This window comes from Hyla sarda, chromosome 6 (genome assembly GCF_029499605.1).
Source record: "Hyla sarda isolate aHylSar1 chromosome 6, aHylSar1.hap1, whole genome shotgun sequence".
In the NCBI taxonomy this organism is placed as follows: domain Eukaryota; kingdom Metazoa; phylum Chordata; class Amphibia; order Anura; family Hylidae; genus Hyla; species Hyla sarda.
The window spans coordinates 144,405,089-144,422,694 of NC_079194.1; the positions used below are offsets into that span (position 1 = coordinate 144,405,089).

Sequence of the window (17,606 nt, forward strand, 5' to 3'; positions counted from 1 at the left end):
CGGACGACGGGAGGGTCCTCACCTGCCTCTCCTTCGTCCGATCGGCAATCTACTGCTTCACAACAAGCTAGAGCAGAAGAGCGCCGGTTGCACTGATCAATGCTATGCAATGGTATAACACTTAGTGTGTTTTAGCCCCCCTATAGGGGCTTAAAGAAAAAAAAATGTAGTAAAACTTCATTAACCCCTTCCTATTAAAAGTTTAAATCACCCCCCTTTTCCCATTTTTTTTTTAATGAAATAATGTAATAAAGAATAAAAATAATCATATGTGGTACCACCACGTGCATAAATGTCCAAACTATTAAAATATAAGGTTAGCTAAACCAAACGGTCGAAGGCGTACATGTAAAAAATACAAAAGTCCAAAATTGGGCATTATTTTAATAAAAAGTGATCAAAAAGTCCCATCAAAAAAATGGTACCGATAAAAACTACAGACCATGGTTCAAAAAAAAAAAAAAAACGAGCCCTCACAAATCTCCGTATTCAGAAAAATAAAGTTAAAACATGCCAATTTTAAAACATACTAATTTTGGCCGGCCAGATGCACTGCTGTTAGAATACTTTTCATTCATAGTGCTGCGAAGGCATTTGATTATAGCTGCGCTGTGGGGACATATGGATACATGTCTGACCCCTGTAGTGCCTCTATATACAGATGCTGCTGCAGCGCTATGATGACAAGTATTCTTTCAGCAGCACATCGCACAGGCCAGATGTGCTGCTGTAGAATACTTTTCATTCATAGCACTGCCGGGGGCTTATGATAGCTCTGTTGGGGGGGGGGGGGAACATATATAAAAGCGCTGCGGGGGTAACATATACATATATATACATATATATATTTATACATATATACATATATATATTTATACATATATACATACATACATATACATATACATAGAAGCGTTGTGGGGGCCACAGCGAATCTAGATACCTTTCCCCACCACAGCGATTCTATTTGAAAACCCCACCAGGAGCCCTGAATGGCTCCTCAGTACCGGCCATACAGAGCTCCCAGCGGGGAATTTTAAAATTAAAGTGGATACATCGTACATCAATACATACATCAATTAATAACTTCTAATCGCATTGGGTCTCATTTCTGAGATCAATCCCTCGGCCCCTGTACTACAACCACCATCATGGAACAGAGCCTGTTCGATGATGGGGGTTGTAATACATACACTAATGTAGCCTCCCCAGCCACCAGCAGACTCCCGCAGCTGGGGAACTACTACTCCCATCATGGAAAGAAGTCTGTTCGATGATGGGAGTAGTAGTCCCGGCTGTGGGAGTCTGTAGGCAGAGGTGTTAAAACGGCCATACATGAGAGATGTTATAACGGCTCTTAAGGGATGCTTATTCAGCCGTTAGCACCCGTTCTTTCATCTGTTTTTACACAGAAAACGGATGTTTAATAACGTATGAATGCTCATAGTGTGAAAGGAGCCTAAACTGAAGAAGAGGGGAAAATTAAAGGAGTACTCCAGTGTGTTTGTTTTTGTTTTTTTAACCCTCTGTGCCTGGGCTGCCAAAACAAACTAACTCATCTTCCTACGTTCCCCCGTTGTGCTGATATTGATGTCCCATTCTCCGGTCCCTGACTTCTTTCGCTTCCTGTAAGGCGAAGAGTCCCGCGACGCTCAGCGTATCACCGGCCGCAGCAGTGTCCAGCGGCCAGTGATACGCTGAGCGTCACGTGACTCTTCGACGTCAATGCGTCTATAGAGCAATGCATGCGTCTTTATGTCATGTCAAGTTTTTTTTACCGATGGACAATTGCCATAATCTGGGAACAAAAAAAGTTGTCTATCACTTCACCCTGTGTCAATTGCTCATGTACGGCTGGTCTGAACAGCCAATATGGAACTCTAAGGCTGTGTCAGTGAAACAATAATTCATCAGACAAAACATTCAATAGTGGTTCAACTCTCAACTTACATCAAATGTGTATGGCCACCTTCAATCTTTCAAGCGAATACACTAATGCTGAGCCCCAGTTTAACCAGTGGGCCCATCTTTTATTCCTGCTCCAGGTTTGAGTTTCCAGCAGCAGATTACATTGACCTCAATGGGGTCTGCTGCCTATGTTCTGCTGTGGAATCTTTCTGTTAAACCCATTCGTGTGAACATTATCTGGCTCGTATCTAGCTTGTATGTATATATAGTGCAGTCACCATGTACACCCAGTGCTCGAGCATCAGACAACACATCTACAGTCTTACAGTACTTACATGGTTACAGTCAGAGGAAATTTCATTGTCCGTCTGCAAAGAAAGAGAAAACCATTAAAGTCATACTCTGACAGTGTTTTTCACATATAAAGCTAGCTCATACCAATATTTTACAACTGAAATATGCGTTATCTGAATCCTTTCATTATGACAGCTGTGTCACATGATCCATAGTCTGACTTCCACTTTTGAGCATAATCTTCAGTTTTTCATGTCTAGAGGACATCCTGTGAGATACTGGATTACATTACCACCTATCAGCTCCCGAACCCCTCCCTAAAAAAGCTTTGAAGGTCTCTGCATACATATAGTGATGCTGAAGAGTGGGTAGTGAGGTGTCCCTACAATAATTTCTGCAGTCATAATATTCCACACACAGGGTATGTATCACATTGCAGACAAAACACGGTCTCATACAACAGCTAATGCCAACATGATCTTGCCATGACATCTCTGGAAAAAATGTGGAGCCATTGGTCATAGCATGTATGGAGGGTTTTGTCTGGGTGCAATAGCTGCACCGTGAGACCATACAATGCAGTCCCTGCTCTGTGTGCATAGTCTGAGATGAGGGAAGATTGAAGCTGCATTACACAAACACACAGATGCAGTTGGGGAAGATAATCTAGGTGCCTGGATCTACTACTTACTACTCTCTGGACTCAGAACAGAGCAAGTGCAGTGATGAGACTCCACCTACTATATATCATGGGATATGCAGACTACATTAGAGAAACAAAGAATTAACACCACATAATTTGCATGTAAAATTAAACAGTTATACAAAAGGCACACACAAACACCTATATTCTTTAACCCCTTAAGGACCGACCGATTTTTTACCTCTATGACCAGGCTCTTTTTTTATTTGACCTTATCTCTTTAAATGGTAATAACTTTAGAATGCTTTTTCTGAGCAGAGCGATTCTGAGATAGTTTTTTCGTGACATATTGTACTTTATATAACTGATGCATTTTTGTTGACACATGAAGCATTTTTTGTGAAAAACGTCAAAATATTGTGAAAAACTGGAAAATTTCTGGCTTTTTTTAATGGTGTACACTGTGCGGTAAAAGTGATGTTATATTTATTCTGTAGGTCAGTACGATTATGGCGATACCCATTTTATATAGCTTTCTGTGTTCTTTTTCCTTTTCTGAGCAAAATTCTTTTTCTGCCATTCATTTTCCAACAGCCGTAACTTTTTTATTTTTCGTCCGACGCCATTGAGTAAGGGCTTATTTTTTGCGGGATGAGCTGTACTTTTTATTGGTATCATTTTTGTGCTACCTTTTGATCTTTTTTATTCCGCTATTTGTACCAAAATTGGCAAATTTTGCGCTTTTTTGATTTTTTTTACGGCGTTCACCATGCGGGATAATTTACATTCTAGTTTTTTAGTACACGTCATTACGGACGTGGCAATACCTATTATGTATATGATTTGTGTTTTTGATCTTTTTTGGTGATAATACAGGGGAAAAGGGCATATTTTTTTTTTTTACACTTGATGCTTTTATTGAAGAACTTTTTATTTTTTACACTTTTTACAGGTTATACTATGCTGCAATACATTTGTACTGCAGCACAGTATAACCTGATGAGTTGCAGACACTACAGCCTGTGCGATCCAGCCTCTGGCTGGATCTCACAGGCTTCCGTATTAGGCAGAGAGGAGGTCATGATCAGACCTCCTGCTGCCATAGCAACCAACAGCGACCCGCGATTGTATCGCGGCACCGCCGTTGGAGAACAGGGAGAGAGCGCTCCCCCTGTCAACACCATAGATGCCGTGATCAGGATTGATCCCAGCATCTATGGGGTTAATGCTGCCGGGACCGGCGCGATGGCGGCTCCGGCAGCTGCGTCGGGACTCCAGCTGTGATTAACAGCCGGGTCCCGTCGCCAATCTCCTGTGCTGACCGCGGCAGTGCCGGAGATCGCAGTGCCGGAGATTGCACCCAATTGCGCAAACGTGTCGGATGATTGGACGTATGCATACATCCTATAGCGGGAAGAGGTTAATAAAGGTTATCCATTATTCTTTAATAAAGGCCCAGGCTGCACTACATAGGCAAAAATTATTGACAGGGTGCATCTTAAAGGGGTACTCCGGGCCCTAAGATATCTTATATCTGATCACGGGGGTCCCACCGCTGTGGACCCCCGCAATCTCTCATGCAGCCCTCACTTGTCTCTGCTGCACGAAGAGATGATCGCTCCGTGTCTGAAGCCTCACGACCACGGGACCAGAGTATTGTGATGTCAAGACTCCGCCCCCTTGTGATGTCACGCCCCATCCCCTCAAAGCAAGCCTATGGGAGGAGGCGTGACGGCCCTGTGGTCGTGAGGCTTCAGACACGGAGCGATCATCACTTCGCGCAGCTGAGACAGGTGGGTGGTGCATGAGAGATTGCGGGGGTCCCCAGTGGTGGGACCCCCGCGATCAGACATCTTATCCCCTATGCTTTGGATAGGGGATAAGATGTCTTAGGGCCGGAGTACCCCTTTAAGTGCATCTACTCATCTGAAGGCAGCCACTGTCCCAATATTAGGTGTTTGAAAATGCAGCATTAGGCCTGTCGTAGACACAAACAGTGACTGTTTGGAAAAAGCTCTAATGACCCAGGTCACACATACAGTAATGCTGGTAACAGAAGTGCTGAATAAAGGAAGCCACTGAGAATTGCCCAGAATACCACAACCTCCAGTAAGTAGAAGATAGCAATGTAAACTGTCTGTGTAAATGGCACACGAGCGATCAAACCAGCAAAACAAAGTGCATCCTTTTTTTCTTGCAGGGGTAAAAGTTACCCACATAGTTCAGATCTGACTGGGTAAAACGCTGCCCCCTGAATGATTGGCTTGAATGGATAAGGCCTTCGGTGACATATTCCACATTGCGGTCCTGCTAGCACTATGTGTGGAGAATCTCAAGCGGCAGACATTTAGGGAGGTCACTGGGCAGGACGGGCACTTGCTACCACATACCAGATGAAACGAAATCTCTCAAACATCTACATGAAAGGAAAGATCAGAAATATTGTAACTGTACCCAATGTTGGGTGCGGGGCGTCAGAGGGCTGCAGAAATCCCATAAGGACAAAGCGCACTTTGTATACTAGAGCAGTGTATCCCAGTCAGGGTGCCTCCAGCTGTTGAAAAAAAAAACTACAACTCCCAGCATGCCCGGACAGCCAACGGCTGTCCGGGCATGCTGGGAGTTGTAGTTTTTTGCAACAGCTGGAGGAACCCTGGTTGGGAAAGATTGTACTGGAGGCAAGCAGCTGAGTTCTGGGACATGTTTAGGTGCTGTCATGTTACATGAAGGAGGGCATTATACTGAAATACTAAAAACTTCTGCAACTCAACTGTCTGGTTTTGCCCATAAAAACCAATCACAGCTCATTTTACCAGAGGCTGTTAAGATATGAAAGCTGAGCTGAGATTGGTCACTATAGGCAAAAGCAGCAAACGGATACACTAAGCGTCAGGATTATACAACATGCAGAGGGCCACAGGATGAGTATGTACCGGTATAACATAGCTGTCTGGGCATCCTACAACTGTAATGCAGTTATCCCATAATAGATCAAGTCCTGAGCACACAACCTAGGGCTGGACGTGGCGGATATTTATTTAAGGTAACAGGATCTGCTTATCATTTATCACCATAGGACACAGAACAGTGAGTAGTATCAGGACCAGGTGTATTATACCACAGCGATCCCGGAAGACTCATATCTATAAAATGGCACAAGTTTCCAAACAGTCAGGAGAGGTCCTGCAGGTCACCATCTGACAACAAAACGCTTGTACACCAACCAGACTATAAGGATTCATACCAGGATCTGCTTAAAACACTGAGGCTGGGTTCACATCACATTTTCAGCCACACGGGACCGCATATGGCTGGGGGGGGGGCTAAAACCTTGAGCTCCCATATCCCTGCCGGATGCCGCCCATATGTAATTCATTTCAATGAACCAACCGGAGAGAAACGCTGACTCTGGTCGGCTCATTTTTGCCCCGTATGCGGCTTTCCCACCGGACCAAAAACCGTGGTCGACCAGCGTTTGACTCAATAAAATACATTACATACAGGCGGCATCCGGCAGGGATAAGGGAGAGTAAGGTTTTAGCTCCCCCCCCCCAGCCGTATGCCCTCCCGTATGGCTGAAAACAGGATGTAAACCCAGCCTGACAAAGACACTGCACAATACTGTCCAGATGTGAAAGAAGCAAACTCCCTCCTCAGGATAAGCTCCGTGAATATGTTAAGTCTTTTAAACAAAAACTTTATAACCTGAACTGCCTTTCTTCCAGCAGTTCATTTTGTACCTGCACACTCTCCATTTAGAGATGAGCGAACTTACAGTAAATTCGATTCGTCACGAACTTATCGGCTCGGCAGTTGATGACTTTTCCTGCATAAATGAGTTCAGCTTTCAGGTGCTCCCGTGGGCTGGAAAAGGTGGATACAGTCCTAGGAGACTCTTTCCTAGGACTGTATCCACCTTTTCCAGCCCACGGAAGCACTTGAAGGCTGAACTAATTTATGCAGGAAAAGTCATCAACTGCCGAGCCGATAAGTTCGTGACGAATCAAATTACTGGAAGTTTGCTCATCTCTACCTCCATTACCAAGATACAAGACTTTTACTATTTTGTTTACCTCTTACTATTTTTTTTTTACTACTTTGTTTACTATTCTAGTTTCCCTCAATGGGGTTGTCCAGTGAAAGAAACAACCTGTGTATGGTGTCAAAAAGTATAATAAAGCAACTTACTAATAAATGTTATTATTCATAGACATCAGCGCCGCTCATGAATATTCATCCCTCCCTCTGGTTAGGAGCGGCTGAGAACAGGAGGGATGAATATTCATGAGCGGCGCTGACGTCAGTGTCCATAAGCCCGCAGAAGCCCCGCCTTTGCCAGTTACACAGAGATTAAAACTACAATTGCGGGCGAACGGCGGCGCGGATCAGACCAAGGTAGGGCTCGTTTTAATCAGCGTCTCCCGCACTATCCACCACACCAGTACCTGTGGATAGTGCGGGAGAAAATATGTGACAGTTTTCCTTTAAAAGACTTCTGAGCAAACAGGGAGGGAGCAGGGACGGCAGCTCTACATTTAAAGCCATCAACATTTACAGTGAGATTTATCAAAACCTGTGCAGAGGAAACGTTGACAGTTGCCCATAGCAACCAGATGGCTTCTTTAATTTTTAAAAAGGCCTCTGAAAAATAAAATAAGTGATCTGACTGGTTGCTGCAGGCAACTCATCATCAACATTTCAATTGCACAGGTTTTGATAAATCTAGCACTTGGGCCATGTTCACATGAAGGAATGTCAAACGGAGAATCTCCATGTAGACATTGTGCAAAATGACCGCGCTAGGACCACACAGGAATGCCCTCTCTCATAGACAGCAATGTATTCCGTGTGGACTCCTTACTAAGGCTAGGTTCACATCACAATTTAACTATCTGATTATCGGACGGAATCGGATTGCAAAAATTTGTATACAATCGTATGTAAAAATTTCTTTGCCATCAGATTTTAAAATCGTATCCAAGAATCATACAGATGAAAATTCCATTCGATTTTTAATAAAAATCGGATCCTGTTTTTAAAATTAATATGTATGCCAATAGCAATAAAGTTTTATATATTTGAAGTGTGTTTTGAAGTCTACTGCGCATGTGTACAAAAAAATAGAGTGCGATTAATCTGATAGAATCGCACAGTCACACGATTCCATGCGATTTACATAGACTTCAATAATAAATAAAAAAATCGGACACAATTTCGATCCGATTTTCAATCTGGACGAAAAATCGTGGTCAACCACGATTTTACCGCCGATCTTAAATCGGACAAAATCGAATGCGGATCGAAACTGATGCATTTGTTGTCTATCATTAATGAATGGAAGTCAATGGATACTACTTGGCGTGCAGATTTGTACGATTTCAAAGTTAAAAATCGTGAGAAGAAGTAGGATGGTAAAATCGTGATGTGAATGCACCCTAAGAATGAACATGTTCATTCTTTGTGTGGACATGGAATATGGAATTTCCGTGCCGGAAACATCTGGCATGGAAATTCCGCCGTGTGCACAGCGCAGCAGAATCCCATTGAATTTACGAGACACTGATGCAGCAGAATCTCCATGCCAGATTCACACTATGGAATTTCCACTGTGTGAACATTAACATCAGAACTTACCCTTAGTGTAACGTTAAAGCAACAAGAATAAAAATGTATCCCCTATCCACAGGATAGGGGGATAAGGTTTAGATGACCGGGGGTTCGAAAGCTGACCCCCACCCACCGTGATCTCCTGTTTAGAGCCCCAGCTCTCCTATACAATGGTGTGTCTTGACCCCTCCCCGAAGCGGAGGCTGCCACGCCACCTCCGTATAGCTCTATGGGAGAGTCGTTTGGCAATCTCTGGCTCTCCCATATAACTATATAGAGGGGGCGTTGCAGCCTCCGCTTCAGGCGGGAGTTGTGACGTGCCGCTGTCTAGGAGAGCCAGGGCTCTAAATAGAAGAGCGCGGGGGTGGGGGAACCCCCCGCAATCTAAAACTTATGCTCTATCCTTCGGATAGGGGATACGTTTTTTTCATGATACTTATCCTTTACTTTTGAGATGAGAGATTACCTGGTCATTAAAAGTTTGTATGCACTGAAAGGTAATTCTCCAGTCCCCTTTTATTCAATTTCCTCAAACTCTTAAATTTTATGAAGTTGCATTATATTTTTATTAAATCAAATAACACAAAAATAAGATATTACCCAGAAGTCAAAAGGGGCCAAGCCTCAGTCAAAAATTCAAACACCAAAAACAAGACTGGCAGCTGTGAGGAGAAGTATACTGGACTACAGGAAGAAACAGGAGGCATAGCTGGGCCCTAACAGAAAGGGGGCAGGATAGTCTTTTATAACCTGAAGGGTAAATACTTGGCAAAAATATATGGTGCTATAAACCTCTAGGGAGTGGTCAGGAAACTAGAGAAAAGCTGTAAACACAGGGTCTTTATGTGTCACCTGCAGGCACTTTACCCTGTAGAACCTGCAGGACCACAGTCTCTTACAAAATGCTGTACAGGCCACATTAAGCTGAAAAGTGACCCCTGGTCATAGGGCTGAGGCCATCACAATGTTTACTCATGAGGTTTAATGAACAGAGGGAACAGAAAATATTGGAGCAGGGAGCTCAGTTATGTCATGTCACATGCAGCAGCCATTATTTGCCACGGGTCAGGTCACAAAAGCATCTTGTACTCTTCAGGTCTGTCATGTGACAAAATGATTTCACTTCTCATGTAGTTAATTCCTCCACTGCTAAAGCTTATCACACAGCTTTCCTGAAGGCCTCTAAAAGGCAAATATAGTTATTCAGAAATATGGGAGTGTAATGGAAATGTACTTCTGTATAATGAGACACATTTACCATGCAAGAGTCTAAGCAAGATGAGATAGGGCTGGGTGGTTTGGCCAAATGTGTATCGTGGTATTTTTGTAACTTATGGCGATTCCACAGTATATAACGGTATCCCCCCCCCCCCCAAAGTTAATTATTAGCCCAGCGCTGCGCTGTCCTCATTGCGGTACTACTCACGTCACCCGCCAGCGCTGCCCTCCTCATCCTCCTGTTTGTTGCGGCCGTCGGCGCTGACACTCTCTATACTGTGCGGTATCGCTATGCTGTATCCCTATGCCCGGGCTGCAAAAGGTAAACAAAAATAAACTTTAACGCAAGTTCCCACGTTGGCCTTACGCTATTCCAGGGGACATGAACGTCGGACAGCCGCCAGCCTATCACCGGCCGCAGCCATGTTCCGCCTCGGCCGGTGATAGGCTGAGCCCACTGGCATGTAAGAAGCCCGCTTCTTACATGACAGTGGGCTCAACCCATCACCGGCCGAGGCAGAACATCGCTGCGGCCGGTGATAGGCTGACGGCTGTCCGACATTCCATTCACTAGGAAGCAAGTCTGGACCGACGGGGGAAGGTGAGTTAAAGTTTATTTTGTTTACCTTTTGCAGCCCGAGCATAGGGATACAGTATAGAGCAGTGGTCTACAACCTGCGGACCTCCAGATGTTGCAAAACTACAACTTCCAGCATGCCCGGACAGCCAACGGCTGTCCGGACAAGCTGGGAGTTGTAGTTTTGCAACATCTAGAGGTTGAAGACCACTGGTGTAGAGTGTCATGGGAGTAGTACCAAGATGGGGAAAGCACAGCGCTGGGCTAATAATTGGGGGGGCAGAACAGCACTTGTAGGTCAAATATGATTAGTTCCCCGATGGGGACAGCGCAGCACTGGGCTGATAATTCATTCATTACCAAGGGGGATGGGCCAAACCGGTATTGCGGTATGGGCTAAAATTCATATATCGTGCAGCACAAAAATTTCGGTATTCGGTATGAACCGGTATACCGCCCAGCCCTATGACATCCAGTGCGAGAGCAGCCACACAGCCATAATGGTAGTCACATAGCTCACACAGGAACAGATACTAGATTTACAGGGGACTGGACCTTATAAACAGTGAGTGGGATATATCATCTGAGGAGATAAGCGTAATGAGATTTGAAACCCTCAGTCATTTACCCATGTGATCACCCTGCAATTTAGGCCTCTGCTAAATGCATGTATACATCTGTCAGGTCAATATATCCTCCTGATCTTATACATGGCACCATCTACAAGGATGGATTCTGGAATTAGCAATCATAGAGAGTAGAAAAACCACTCAGCAAGATGGCAGACCAAAGCTTTGGGAACCAGGCGAGTGCCCCCGTCTCTGTGCAGTAGTCATTGTGGTAGGGAATTGGGAAGAACTCCTCCTGTCAGTCACAGCATACAGCAGAGTGCGGCCTCCAGAAATAACCCTGCTGTATAATTACCACCTCGGCTATTTCCCTCAGGTTTCCTTTTCTGACTAATGTGATTTGAAATAGCTTCACCATCCAGACTGTTCTGGAACCGCTGGCACCAACCATTGTGCAGGGTTCTTCTATCTCGACCCTGTCTGTATATAATCCTGTGTGCTGTGTACAGGGCAGAATGGTCACGCCCGGCCACCACTTCCTGCTATCGCCTTGTTGTATGCCCATTGTTTTAGCACCTGTATACTAATGAAGCAGAGTATTAAAATGGGTGTACCATGAATACGTTTATCAAGGACTGAACAGTGCTTTACTGTGTCTAGGGCGAGAGCGTCTTTAACAGTGGTCTTCAACCTGCGGACCTCCAGATGTTGCAAAACTACAACTCCCAGCATGCCCGGACAGCCGTTGGCTGTCCGGGCATGCTGGGAGTTGTAGTTTTGCAACATCTGGAGGTCCGCAGGTTGGAGACCACTGGTCTATAACTTCCTGCCCGAGTCCATGTGCACCTTCTATCCTATACCTTCCACCAAAGTCCTGTTAGTCTCACTGATGTGTTATAAACCCCCTGCCCCATACACACAATTTTGGAAATTGCACTAGATTTTTGGTGCAAGATGTGTATAATTTGGGTTAAACGTGCTTACATACAAGACTGCATCATTTAAAATGCGTTTTTGACATTTTTTTTACCTCATCCGAAAATGGGGTGTGGTTTAAAGTAGCTTAAAGGGATTGTCCAGCGGAATTCATTATTTTCATATTGCCTGCAGCCTAATAACACTTAAAGGGGTATTCCAGGCCAAAACTTTTTTTTTATATATCAACTGGCTCCGGAAAGTTACACAGATTTGTAAATTACTTCTATTAAAATTGTTTAATCCTTCCAATAGTTATTAGCTTCTGAAGTTGCGTTGTTGTTTTCTGTCTAACTGCTCTCTGATGACTCACGTCCCGGGAGCTGTGCAGTTCCTATGGGGATATTCTTCCATCATGCACAGCTCCCGGGACGTGACATCATTGAGCAGTTAGAGAGAAAACTTCAGAAGCTAATAACTATTGGAAGGATTAAGATTTTTTAATAGAAGTAATTTACAAATCTTTAACTTTCCAGAGCCAGTTGATATATATAATAAAAGGTTTTGCCTGGAATACCCCTTTATCTCACCTTCCTCAGCTCCCTTGTAGTTCCAGTATCGGGGCACCCTGTCCACAGTGACTTCGCTTTCCCCCCAAGCCGCAGAGCATCTACAGCCGGGGGAACTGACAGTGGTGCTCGCTGATCATTGGCTGAGGCAGGACACCACTGTGGCCAGTCATTGGCAGAGAGGTGCTGTGACGTCATGTCTACAGCTCCGTCTGGCTCTGTGAAGTAGATTGTCAGTGAAGATTGGCCAGAGACGAGGTGCCCTGATCTTGGGTTGCCCTACCAATAAATGTTTGCAGTGGTACACCCCCCCCCCTTAGGCAAGTGACAATGTCAGTTCCCCTGGCTATAGATGCTACGTTCTGCAGTTTGGGGGAAAGCTACATTGCCAGCCATGGTCGGGAGCCCCAATACCAGAGCTACAAGGGAGTGGAGGAAGGTAAGTTAAAGGACAACTGACGGAGCGCAGTGGCGTGAAACGTGCATTGGGGTAGGTGCAGGTGATGCATGGCTCTGCTTTGATAAAAACTTTCCCTTTCCTTCAGATTTTTTTGCTTATTTTCAGTGTGTCCACTTGTCAGATGTTTATTGAGGTTGTTACGTCTCCATTCCACAACTATTTGTAGCTATGTGGCATAAGTAGTTTACATTTTATACCAATTGTCTTAGTCTACATGCCCCTGCCTTGTGCACTGTGCCTTTCTATAAATTTTGCAATATTTCATAATTTCTTGTTGCTGATCAAATTCTTTTTTTGGTGTTAAGTTTCCTATATGGCTGTCTCAGCAACTCTTTCCCACTGATTTGTTTATGTTGGTGATCTATAGGTTTGATAATTCTGTTGCATTCTTACACGTTCAATGTTCCCTCAAAATCCGTCAGGAAAATCCTAGCAACTGCGAATCATTTCTGCTCAAAGCATAAGAAATGTCTTGCAGAATAACCCAAGTGTGAATGGACCCAAAGCGTCTTTTAGGACAGGAATACTTGTGCCCAATACACTCATGTGAGGAGAGGTTACACAACTCATATCAGGCAGGGCCGCACAGATGATCTCTGGATCGTTCATGAAGCCTCTTCAGTGTTCTTGTGGTTGGCCACACATGGTCCCATGTAAACAGTAAACTAGCAATGATTTTTAGGCCTGCATGTACGAAGCAGAAGACACCAGCCTGTTTACACGGGTCCACTATCAGGATTGAGTGTAAAAGGCCCTTTGGTTCAGACAGACTATTAATAGGCTTAAATACTGTGCCAGAATTTTGCTGCATGGTGTTCCTTCTTAAAAAGGTGTTATCCACCATAAGGTGATTTTAGTACGTACCTGGCAGGCAGTAATGGACATGCTTAGGAAGGGTCTGCACTTGTCTTGGGGCTAAATGGCTATGTTGTGAGATTACCAGAACACTGGGGCTAGCTTTTTGTGAACTTGTATTTCTTATTTGACTTTTTTTTTTTTTTTTTTTAACAACAAATCCCACAATTCCACTTTCCTCCCTCCCACACATGAGCCACCCCACCCATTGAAACATAAATTAGCTGCATCCATTCAAAAGACCTGTGGTTTTCAATCAGGGTGTCTACAGCTGTTGCATTAGTTGCAGATTGATCCCTCCACCCATTGAAGCAGACAGGCTCCCTGTCATCAGCTGACTAGTGAGTCAGGTCTCGGCCACATTGCAACCTGGGAAAAATCTGAGACAACAGTCATTTTGTATGCTGTTAAACATAAATATTGGAGTGAAAATCACATAAGAATTGTGAGAAAACCGTCACAAACAGGTACAGACACTATTATGAACTACACTAACTTTACAGCCCCTGTAGCATAGTCAAATAAAAAAAATTCCTGGAATACCCCTTTAATGCATTTCCCATTTGTCAGATGCAGAGGGGAAAAACAAGTGTCTAAAACACATAAATGTGGTGAAAAGTACATGTACTAGCTTTTGTGCAAATTGTGCCAGGGCCCTGAGGTTGTATTCTCATGTAAAGCCCACTTCTCCAAGACATGAACAAGTGATAACAGGACCCAGCAACCTCTGCCCTCCGTACAGCTGGGAGCTGTAACATCACACGTTCAGACTAAGGCAGAGCTGCAGGTTTGGGCAAGTCCCAAAATATCAAGATGACCCAATAGAAGGCAGTTGTGACCCCAGGCAGGAAATGACTATGGAACTTACAGCCTGAAGGCCCCAATCACATGGCAGAAAAATTCTGTCCGGTAGTTCTGTGGGCAGATGGGCAGAGCTGCCAACTCATCATTTGGCGCTAGAACTGCACAATCTCCGTAGATGGCAATACATTTCTGAGCAGGTTCTGCTGAAAAAACATTTACGTTAATTTGGAATTGAATTTCCTGCGCGCGATGCAGCAGAATCCCATTAAGAAGAACAAGACACTGCTGCAACAGAATTTTCCCACAGGAATCCACTTGGAAATTGTGAGGTGTGTATGGGGCCTGTGTGTAAACAGCAGGATGAGCGTTGGAGGAGGTAGTCATCACTAATGTAGGGCATGGGGAGACACAAAGTGGGAGACAGGCCTTCAGCCACCTTTTACTGCCAATGACGCATCTACTTGTAAAATGTAAGGAATTTCACATGAGAATAACCTATCACAGATGACTCCTCTCCTGCTGCTGGGGGAGGGGCTACGACTACCTCAGGTGTTTGTCCAGCAGTTATCTGCCATGAGCTTACATCTATACCCACAGGGATAAGTGGCAGCTGGTAATCTCACCAAGGAGATCAGCTAAAAGAAAAAGCCTATAACATGTCTGTAACCCCAACCTGCCTGGTGCAATCCATTTATCTATCACAGACAGGACAGACACAAGCAGGATGTCCACATGACCCCTCCTGTCAGGTCCTGAAACCTTCTACATGATTCTTAGTTACATCAGTAACTGGGTGACAGCCAACGTGACTACCACTATACCTAAAGTATCGACCAACCCAGGGATATGGATCCATCCTAGGAGATGTCCTGTACAGCCATACCCTTACCTGTAGAAAAATGCGGACACCTTACCGCCCCACTACCTAATAGTGACTGCTGAGAATTGCCTTCATCTCACCCATCCACAGGCTGTAAAACAATGAGTAAGGCCCCTTTCACACTACAGGTATCATCCTGTAAAAAACCTCCGTTATTACCCCCGCCAAAAAGTCCTGAAAACGGCTGTCAAAAAATCCCATTCATGTCAATAGGATTTTTTGAACATCCTTTCGCATCAGGCATGTCAGTTTTTACTAATGTCAGTTATTTTTGCCGCCACAAAATACTGTGCGTGCACCAATTTTTGGTCCGGCAAAAATTTTCTTTTTAAAAACGGGCGTTAAAATTTAACATTGAAGTCTATGGGAACCGGATGTAATTTACAAATCTGTTTAACTTTCTGGCACCAGTTCTAGAGAAGAGCAAACTTACAGTAAATTTGATTCGTCACGAACTTCTCGGCCCAGCAGTTGATGACTTTTCCTACATAAATTAGTTCAGCTTTCCGGTGGGCTGGAAAAGGTGGATACAGTCCTAGGAAAGAGTCTCCTAGGACTGTATCCACCTTTTCCAGCCCACGGGAGCACCGGAAAGCTGAACTAATTTATGCAGGATAAGTCATCAACTGCCGAGCCAAGAAGTTCGTGACGAATCGAATTTACTGTAAGTTCGCTCATCTCTAACCAGTTCATAAAAAAAAAAAAAAAAAAAAAATATTCCACTGGAGTACCCCTTTAAGGCAGAAAAATCAGCAGCTTATTTTATGCTGTGATTTTCGTTCTTAATTGGTAAAAACACGGCCGGAATTTTTTTGGGGTCACTTTATGCTCATTACAGACAAACACCAGCATGTAAAATGTTGTCGATTTCACCACTGTGTGTACCCTGCCTAAGGGTCATAGGAACTTCTGCTGTAGCTTTTGTGCCAACAAGTCCATAAAATGTCCCACATCTAATGCAAATATGATGAACCAAAAAATAAAATAAAAAACCTGAGGGGGGCAACACATTAATGCAGTGTTTCCCAACCAGGGTACCTCCAACTGTTGCTAAACTACAACTTCCAGCATGCCCGGACAGCCATTGGCTGTCCGGGCATGCTGGGAGCTGTAGTTTTGCAACAGCTGGAGGCACCCTGGTTGGGAAACACTGCATTAATGTAAAGGTTAAAAGGGGTATTCCAGGATTTATTTTTTATTTTACTATACTACAGGGGCTGTAAAGTTAGTGTAGTTCATAATATAGTGTCTGTACCTGTGTGTGATTTATTATTTTTATAAGCATACAAAATGACTGTTGTCTCGGATTTTCCCAGCTTGCAATGCGGCCGAGACCTAACTCACTAGTCAGCTGATGACAGGAGCCTGTCTGCTTCAATGGGTGGAGGGATCGCTTGGTGGGAGAGAGATCAATCTGCAACTAATGCAACAGCTGTAGGCACCCTGATTGAAAACCACAGGTCTTTTGTATGGATGCAGCTCATTTATGTTTCAATGGGTGGGGTGGCTGATGTGTGTGGGGGGGAGGGGGAGGAAAATGGAATTATGGGATTTGTAGTCAAAAAAAGAAAAGTCAAACAGGAAATACCAGTTCACAAAAAGCTAGCCACAGTATTATGGTAATCTCACAACATAGCCATTTAGCCCCAAGACAAGAGCAGATCCTTCCCAAGCATGTCCATTACTGTCTGCCAGGTACACACTAAAATCACCTTATGGTGGACAATCCCTTTAAGTATAAATGGGTTACACATAATTCAGAAGTATTATGAAGTATGAGGGGTGACAGTATTATACGGAGGTGCAGTACAGATGTGTGTCAGTAGTGAATGAGGGAGCAGTAGGCGATATGACAGTACTAAACCAGGGTGCAGCATTGGGAGGTGATACTGTTATATGGGGATGCAATATTGGAGGTGACAATTAGACTAATACATGGGGGTGCAGTATGAGATATGACAATATTATATTGAGCAGACTATGGGGGAGTGACACTATTAAATAGGTGTGCAGTATTAGATGTGACTGAGGTGTAGTATGGCGGTGATACTATTACACTAATATTTCAGGGTGCATTATGGGGGGTGGTGACAATATATAGGGGTGCTGAATGAGATGTTGGGGTGCATTCACATATCGTTTCCACTATCCCGCAGGAGAATTTCCTATGCATATCCCATTCATATCAGTGCGCTGACCAGGGTTCACTAGTGACTCCAGACCGCTCATTTTCCCGGACAGAAAACCGTGACCTGCTTAAGTTTTTAGTCCGGTTTTTAGGTCTGAAAATAAGCTTTTCAGAGTCAC

The 17,606-nt window shown here is 44.1% G+C and overlaps 1 protein-coding gene across 1 annotated transcript in view; it reads right to left on the minus strand.

Annotated features, from left to right (window-relative positions):
* Nucleotides 1-17,606, minus strand: part of GLG1 (golgi glycoprotein 1) — a 45,308-nt gene that overhangs the window by 22,544 nt on the left and 5,158 nt on the right. Inside the window, exon 2 of the mRNA XM_056525454.1 lies at nt 2,244-2,276. Coding sequence (XP_056381429.1) covers nt 2,244-2,276 — 33 coding nt within the window. The remainder of the gene's footprint in view (nt 1-2,243; nt 2,277-17,606) is intronic.